Source organism: Phocoena sinus, chromosome 13 (genome assembly GCF_008692025.1).
Source record: "Phocoena sinus isolate mPhoSin1 chromosome 13, mPhoSin1.pri, whole genome shotgun sequence".
NCBI lineage: Eukaryota > Metazoa > Chordata > Mammalia > Artiodactyla > Phocoenidae > Phocoena > Phocoena sinus.
In genome coordinates this window covers 38,454,800-38,464,078 of record NC_045775.1, presented here as the reverse complement: position 1 = coordinate 38,464,078, position 9,279 = coordinate 38,454,800, and the positions used below count along the sequence as shown (strand labels likewise).

General features: G+C 40.0%; 1 protein-coding gene across 1 annotated transcript in view; it reads right to left on the bottom strand.

The window, feature by feature from the left end:
- RHOQ (ras homolog family member Q) overlaps positions 1 to 9,279 on the bottom strand; it is a 40,344-nt gene that overhangs the window by 4,458 nt on the left and 26,607 nt on the right. The window contains exons 3-4 of the mRNA XM_032653249.1: positions 3,426 to 3,590; positions 3,024 to 3,119 (exon numbers count right to left, since the gene is read on the bottom strand). Coding sequence (XP_032509140.1) covers positions 3,024 to 3,119; positions 3,426 to 3,590 — 261 coding nt within the window. The remainder of the gene's footprint in view (positions 1 to 3,023; positions 3,120 to 3,425; positions 3,591 to 9,279) is intronic.

The window sequence follows — 9,279 nt, the reverse complement described above, 5'->3', positions numbered from 1 at the left end:
TGGAAAATTCTTTGATTCATCAAATATTTACTGGGTACCTACTATATGCCAGGCTCTGTTTTTACGTGCTGGGGATCATGTCAATGAACTGAGCAAAACAGCAAAGTCTCTGCTGTGTGATGCTTACGTTTGCTTAAGTTCTACTGAGGGAGGAACACACAGAGGAATATAGAGCAGATGGTGGCACATGCTACAGGTTAAAAAAAAAAAGCAGAGTGAGGGAGGGAAAGGGTGCAGAGGACAGTGGTGGTGGTCAGAGAAAGCTGCTCACCAAGGTAAAGTCTGAGCACTGAGGGATACCTAGGGAAAGAGTTTCCAGGCAGACAGAGCCACAGATGTAAAGACCCTGATGCAGGAGCATTCAGAGGGTGGGAAAGAAGCCAGAGTGGCAGGAGAGGGCGAGCAGGGGTAAGGGCCATCCATCCATCCGTTCGTTCGTTCATTGAAAACTTACAGAGCACTCTCATTTGCCTAATGTGAGAATAGAGCAAGGAAAAAATTAAGTCCCTAAGCTATTCTCATGATGCTTATATTTTAGAGGGAGAAGACCGTGGACTAATAAATATAGAGGTAGAATATGTGGTCTGGAGAAAAATGGGGGAGGAGATAGGAAGTGGGGAGAGGTCAGGCAAGGCCTCACTGACAGAGTGATATCTGAGTGAAAGAATGAACAATGTCTACATCAGGAAGACTATCCCAGGCAGAGGGGGCAGTGAAAGGACAAAGGCTCTGAGGCAGAAGATTGGGGAAACCGCACAGAGGCCGAGTGCCTGGAGCACAGTGAGTGAGGCAGAGAGGTAGCGGGGCCTGTACGCCAGGGTGAGGGCTTGGGCCTTTCTTTATTCGGAAGATAATAAAGCCACTGGAAGATTCTGAACAGAGCAGGGAGCTGATGGAGCTTCTATTTTTAAAGTCTCACTCTGGCTGCTGTGTTGAGAACAGGTTAACAGACACAGACAGAAGCAGAAAGGTGAGTGAGAGGCTGTTCCGGTAATCCAGGCCAGAGAGGGAGGGGGCCTGAACCAGGTTGTCAGAGGAGGGGACACAGAGGAGCGTTTGGATTCTGGGTATATTCTGAACGCAGAAAAATATATTTTGCTGGGGGGTTCACTGAATGGTATGAGAGAAAGAGCAAGGTCAAGTGTGACTTCAAGGTTTTTGACCCGAGTAACTGAGAAGACTACGCCTAGAGGATAAAATTGGGAATTCTGTTTTGGACATGTTAGTTCTGAGACGCTTACCACCCGGATGGACTTGGTGCATGACCAGTTAGATAACCAAGTCTAGAGTTTAGGGAAGAGGTCCAGGCTGCAGATAGAAATTTGGGAATCTCAGTAGCAGACTGTTAAAACCACAAGACGGATAGAAGCTTACCAAGCTTAAAGGCTGAGTGTGGATATAGAAGGAAAGACATCCAAGAAGCTGAGTGTGGATCCCTGGACCCTCAACATTCAGAGACGGGGAGATGGAAGAGAGGCCCACGAGCGGGAGAAAGCCCAAGAGAGGGCGTTCAAGGAAGCCAAGTGAATGTGTTTCAAGAAGGGACCAACTGTGCCAAATGCTGCTGACAGGTCTAGAAATGGTGTTTTGCAACCATTTTTCCCCCCTTAAACTACATAATAAACATGAACATCTCAGTAAGTAAATTAGTATAAATTTTTAACAGATGCAGGGTTTTTTTTTTGCCATTATAAACAATGCAGGAACTTTATGGCTATCTCTTTAAGCACATCCCGTATAATATTCTTAGGATAAACTCCTCCCTATGAAATTGCTTGATCAAAAGTGTACATGACTTTAAGGCTTTTGCATGTTGTCGAGGCTTTTACTCGAAGACCAACAGAACAACAGAGTACCCATTTGCTTACACCTGGAACAGTGGGTATTCTAATTAATGTCTCTTCTTTTGTGTGCCAATTTTACAGATGGAAATTGAACTTACATTTGATTACTAAGGAATATGAACATATTTTTTCTCTTCAATGGCAATCTGCATTTTTTGGAGAATCTCCCATTGATGTTCTGAGTCCCTTTTCCTATTGGGGTATGCATATGTCTTTTTCTGATTTATCCATACGCAAGGGGTTCATGTCCACTAAGGATATTAACCCATTTTTCTGCCATAAATGTCAAGTTTGTTATATGACTTTTAATTTTGTTTCTGGCATTTGATGTCATATTAAATTTTTACGTAGTTAAATCATCAATGTTTTCATTTATGACTTTTACCTTTATGAAATTTAGAAATTCCTTCTCTCCTAAGATGACAGAATTTAATATGTGAAATTCCTTGCTAGTAACTTGTTAGTGAAGCTATTTATCTTTTGCTTTAGGAAAAACTGTTCTCCAAAAAGTTTTCTTGCTTTCTTCTGCCTCCTGATAGTATTTTTAAAAACACCTTATTATATTCCGTTTCCACGAAAGTCCTATTAAAGTCATAACATCTAAAAAATAGAATCCAATCATGTTAGGGGCAAATGGAGAAAAAAGTAAGCCTCACTTTGGGGAGAGGAAGAATATAAGTTAAAAGGTATTTTGTGCATCACAGTTATATTTTTTAAATGATAATATATTCCACCTTGCATAAAAATTCTCTTGTGGAAGAGAATTCAACCACACATTTCTTCTCCACCATGAGTCTTCACTGACGACAGGGCCCGATTCAGCAGCCCCTATTTGTGACGCCTCTTTGTACACATGACTTACTAGGAAAATATTGTTGGCAGTGTAGCACAGGTTTAGTAAAGGCCAGAGTGAGGCCTTTACTGAAGCCCAGCTCTGCCATTTACTACCTGCGGGACCTTACAAGTTACCTGACACGGCTGTGCCTCTGTTTTCTCCTCCATAAAACAGAGGTACTAGTAGACCAACCTCACTGAGTCGAGGCAAGGATTAAATGATCTAATGCATGTAAAACACTCAGCACAGTGCCTGGCATACAGTAAAGCACAATAAATATTAGCTTCTATTATCACCTTAGCTTCATTTACATTTACTTTTAAATTCTGTAAAGGTTGCATTACCTCTTTTGCTAGTTTCTGTCCTTGTTCCACACATATAGGTTTTTCCTTCATATCATTCAGTCTTGCTAAAGTTTTGGGGTCATCTCGCAGATCAATCTAGTTAAGAAAGGTTAATAATGTCCCATAATATTATCAGTCTTTAGAGATAAAGCATGTAATCCCATTTAACCCCACGTATCAAAAAACGATTACAAAAGAACCTAATCTTTAAAACCAACTAATCAAGTAATTGCTTTCTTTGACACTACTTTTTCCAAAAATGTGACAGAATTTATTATAACAACTGAGATTCAACATATTATTATCTCAGTTGCTATACCTTAGGGCCATTTGTCTGAGAGCAACACCACAAGGCAGGCCACAGAGGTTATTCTTGAATGGGTAAAATCAAAGCAGACATACCTGAGTTCCTATTAATAAAAAGGGTACATTTGGTGCGTATTCCTTAAGTTCTGGTACCCACTCCTCTTTCACATTTTGAAATGAGGCTGGATTTACCACAGAGAAGCATATAAGGAAGACATCAGTCATTGGATAAGATAAAGGCCTCAGACGATCATAGTCTTCCTAAGGGAGAAAGAAAAACCTCATTATTTCCATTTCTAGAGTTTACTAACAAATATGTACATTAGATTAGATGGTCAAAGAAGCAAAGTCAGGACTAGTCCACAAATGGAATGTATGACATACTACAAAAAAACAACATAATTCCATTTGTCTTTGCTATTCTATTCTAATTGGAAGCTCTGAACACCACTGGGGTAAAATATAACAGTATCATTAACGTCTACAATGAAACTCTGAGAAAATACATTGTGATGACGAGAGTTGTCACTGGAAGCATTTTTTTTTTTTTTTTTTTTTGTGGTACGCGGGCCTCTCCTGTTGCAGAGCACAGGCTCCAGATGCGCAGGCTCAGCGGCCATGGTTCACGGGCCCAGCCGCTCTGCGGCATGTGGGATCTTCCCGGACCGGGGCACGAACCCGTGTCCCCTGCATCGGCAGGCAGACTCTCAACCACTGCGCCACCAGGGAAGCCCTGGAAGCATTTTTAACTGAAAAGTTTGCACACAGAATTGATTGTAGCTAGATGTTTAAGTATAGTCATTTATAATAATATTATCTGAATGTTCACTATGTTATTAAACATATGAGCCATATGCTCTCTCATGTATTACTTCTTTTTTTTTTTTTAATTTATTTATTCATTTATTTATTTTTGGCTGTGTTGGGTCTTCGTTTCTGTGTGAGGGCTTTCTCTAGTTGTGGCAAGCGGGGGCCACTCTTCATCGCGGTGCGCGGGCCTCTCACTGTCGCGGCCTCTCTTGCTGCGGAGCACAGGCTCCAGACGCGCAGAGCTCAGTATTTGTAGCTCACGGGCCCAGCTGCTCCGTGGCACGTGGGATCTTCCCAGACCAGGGCTTGAACCCGTGTCCCCTGCATTGGCAGGCAGACTCTCAACCACTGCGCCACCAGGGAAGCCCTACTTATTTAATTCTTGTAACAACTATATGACATAAGAACCATTATCTCTGTGTTGCATTTGTCTAAACTAAGGCAACAGAAATTAACTAACTTGTGTAAGGAAGTTTATAGCAAGTAAAGGAGATGGGATTCAAACTCCGGCAGTTTTACTTCAGAACCTATGCCTTAACCACTATACATCTTCACTGAGACCTTAAATCTTTGCTTTCCCTGTTTATATAGTTTTCTTAGTTTTGTGTGTGTGTGTGTGTGTGTGTGTGTGCACATATGCATGTTTGTGTAAAAATTTAAAGATAGAAACATACTGAGTAAATTCACAAAATCCCCCTTCCTCTCCAATTTCCATTCCTTTCCTGAAATGTAGATTTTTCGTATGTATCTTTCCAGTTATCTTCTGTGCATGTATATGCCTACAACTGTACATATTTAAACATCTGTACACAGATGAAAACCGTGCAACCCATGTTGTTCTGCACCTTTCAGTATGTCTTGGACATGGTTCCAGACCGGAATACGTTAGACTGCTATATTATTTTTTTTTTAATTGAAGTATAGTTGATTTACAATGTTGTGTTAGTTTCAGGTGTACAGCAAAGTGATTCAATTATATATATATGTATGTGTGTACATATATATATGTACACACATATGATATCCTTTTTCAGATTCTTTTCCCTTACAGGTTATTATAAAATATGCCTTCCATATTTAAACTGCTGCTTCACATTTTATAGAAGGGCTGTTTTAGCATCTCTCCATCACAAAAGACAGTGAAGATCCTGTTTCATTTAGATTATTTCCTATGACACAAAATTCTACTTGCTTACATTTTTGTGAGTGAACAGTCAGGATTCCATTTTCGTCAGGGCTAGCCTCTCATCTGGTTTCAAGGAAACTTTATTTTTGGCCTAAGCCACCACCCCTCTTAAATGACCTGCTTCACTACTAGAACTGCATGAATGTGGAATTAAAGGCATATTAAAAACATCTTCCACTCAGAGTTTCAGGTAGTATTTCTCTCATGGGACAATTTTCCTTTCATGTCATTTTCTGACATTTTTCTTACTACAATGTTACACTCAAACTCATATTATCTCAAACTCCTGACTTTGGAGCTAACCCTCCTGTTTTTCTGTGATGCTTTTGAAGGGCACACCCGCAGTTTGGAGCCAAGGGCACTGAAAGATTTCTCAAGTGTTGGCTCAGGACAAGACGGGAAATGCCATCCCCAATCGCTTTAGCATTTATTTTTAAAAGTGGAGGCCTCTAATTGGATTCGAATAAAGCAGTGCTCTGGTGTTAAGAAATGATTAATGAAGAGATCACGCAAAACGGGTATGAAACATGCTGGCACCCCAGTCAGTTACAAAAGGACTATTATCAAAAGTATAACATGTTTTAAAAATCAGTTTGAGTGTTAAACAGTACAATTTGGTGAATTAAGTATACTTCTTGTACTCTACTGCCTATTTCAAACTGCATGTCGAGAAGAAGAATTAAAGGGACAGTATTTGATCTTAGCATTCCACCTGGCAACTACCCAGCAGTTTTTTCCTGAGCAGACTTGCACACGGCACGCTCAGGGAATGGGGGGCTCTTGCTACAAATCTCTCCTCATCCATACTTCGAGATCCAGTTTTCACAGAATTAGAAATGAGGATACTATCTCATAGGATTATGAGGAATAAATGAGATATTGCAACTAAAGCACTCAGCAGAGTGCCAAACACATAAAAGAGCTCTTTCAACTCTTTAACGTCAATTCTTCATCCCACGGGAAACTGGTTCTCCTATTCTCTGCCAATCCACGCAGGGTCTCATCAGTGGCACATCAGCCCTGGCTCTGCATCGTTCTCTCTCCAACCACAGGGAAGAAACTCCTTTAGTGAGAAATAAAATTTTCTACTCTGGCATCAAAACACACAAATCAAACTGAGGTCTCTTGAGGACAGTATAATTTTCAGATTAATAAAAGAGAATGATATATTATTACTGTACTAATTAGTCATCTGGGGGATTCAAGAGCCTTAAGACTATTTAAAATGTAATAAAAAAAAGAATTGCACATTTTTTAAGAAAATCAAATTAGATTTTTTTAATGAAAATTTTACCTCATCAGGGAAATAGAAAGTGCACTCTTTCTCTGGGAGGGTATTACAAGAAATAAAAAGCAAGTGAATGCAAAGTTCTCTAGAAATGCTTAATATTCAAATATTCATCCAAACATTTTATAGAACATAAGTCTATCATACAGATTCCTTTCATAACCACAGTGCATACTGATTTTCCTCGAGAGACATGTGGGCACAAAGGAATGGAACTAGACTAATCATTTCTAGATTTGTTAAACTGTAGATTTTTGTTGGAATAGTTAAAATGTGAAGAATTGGGGTTAAAAAAAAAAGACAAGTGTGTTTAGAACTCCTTGGCAAGAAATGTTACTTCTTAAATCTGAACCATCTAAAATGAACTCCTTCTGCCTGTAATCTCCAGCTAAATAATTGGCAGTGATTATCAGAATGAGACCTTTCTGCTTCCATCCAGCCTGAGTAATTAGAAGTCTAATAATAGATAGCAAATTAAAAAAATAAATGATTCCCTGTGCATACTGTACCCTGCATCATATACAATTGTTTATATCTACTGTGTAATATCCTGAGTGAACTTAATGTGAAATTTTAGATTTGGGGATAAATAAATTGAGGCATGCATTTCTTTCTTCCCCAGCTATATATTTAAAATTTGACAACACAAAGAAAGTTAAATGCGGAACTGCCCTTTCTTTTAAAAGAATTCCTCAAAGCCAATTCTCTAGTGTCCTCCTAATTAAGAAATCAATTACATTTTAGTCCAAAAAAATTTTTTTAAAGGTAGATATCTAAACATTTCAGCCTGGTAACCGAAATGTTCTCAAGTGTATTAAAGACAACTGTCTTACATCAAAAACAATGGTGAATTTGGTCAACAGGATTGTTGAACTGCTTAGTAAAATCTTTAGCTTCTTATCAATTGGCTAAGTACCAGCGGGATCCATTTTTTTACAATGTATTCTGGTAGCTTAGTGATTAGGCTCTCCATTCTCATCAAGAGTGCCTGATCTGTGAGGATGACAAGCTTCACCCTTCAACAATATCACACACTGACAATCTGACAAGAGTCCACAGACAATAAGAGACCAACGAAATGTGCTCTGAGAGGAAACAAAACACCTTCAGGTGCAACAGAGAACTGTGGCAAATGGCCATCAGTCAGGAGACCCCTTTTTATGCCCAGCTCAGTCAGCAGCCCAGAAGCGTGCCCATTTCTGTACCACCTTTGTTCCCTTGGCGTGGACCTGGGTGCTCCCTCCCACTTTAGTGACCTGTTTAAAATACATGTTTTTGTACCACAATGTTCATTGCAGCTCTATTTACAATAGCCAAGACATGGAAGCAACCTAAGTGTCCATCGACAGATGAATGGGTAAAGAAGATGTGGCACGTATATACAATGGAATATTACTCAGCCGTAAAAAGAAACAAAATTGAGCTATTTGTATTGAGGTGGATGGACCTAGAGTCTGTCATACAGAGTGAAGTAAGTCAGAAAGAGAAAGACAAATACCGTATGCTAACACATATATATGGAATCTAAAAAAAAAAAAAAATGGTCGTGAAGAACCTAAGGGCAAGACGGGAATAAAGACGCAGAGACGCAGACCTACTAGAGAATGGACTTGAGGAAACGGGGAGGGGGAAGGGTAAGCTGGGACAAAGTGAGAGAGTGGTAGTGTATATATGGACATATATACACTACCAAATGTAAAATAGATAGCTAGTGGGAAGCAGTCGCATAGCACAGGGAGATCAGCTCGGTGCTTTGTGACCAGCTAGAAGGGTGGGAATAGGGAGGGTGGGAGGGAGGGAGACGCAAGAGGGAAGAGATATGGGGATTATATGTATATGTATAACTGATTCACTCTGTTGTAAAGCAGAAACTAATACACCATTGTAAAGCAATTATACTCCAATAAAAATTTTAAAAAAACCATGTTTTTAGACTGTGTACACCTATTTAAAATACTTATCCAAAATATGTACTTTAAGCAAAATCACTCAAGTTGGGTGGTATAGGCCTTGCCATGCTTTCTGTGGTATTCTATCACACAACTGGTCACTGATAATCAATTAGCAAAGATGTTTTGAGGTCATACTGCATGGAAAATGTTCTAAGGACACGTACACACAAATAAAAAATATAATCGTCCCCTCGTCCCCTTTGGAGCTTATAGTTTAGTCGGGAATTCAAGACATGTACATAGAAAAAGGCAGTCAGATACAACAATGGGAGAGTGTAAATTGGAGCAGGTGAATATATAAATGCTTAATCAAAGAAACATTAATAAGCGCCTACTGAGACAGGTTGGGACCTGGGAAGCTTTGCTACAGTGCTGCAATGCTTGTGCCTGAATAAACCTCTCCTGGAGCAACAAGATACAAAGAAACTACATGAGACTAAAAATAACTGTGTGCATAGCAGTTGGGGCAAATTCTGGACCCAAAAGAGATCAATACAAAGAGACCAGAAAACCCAACTGCCCCTTCTGAAGAGCCTGGAGCAAAAACAGAGTGTCAGGAGGAAAAGCAGGGTACTGTGTATGCCCCCTGCACACACCACCACCTAAGCCGCCCCTCCAGCCCAACCCCTGGACACACCCCTACCCTCACCCCATGTAAGGAACAAGCTCGCCCCTGCTCAGCAAGTAAGCAAGCAAGGAAACCTGTTGTTTGTT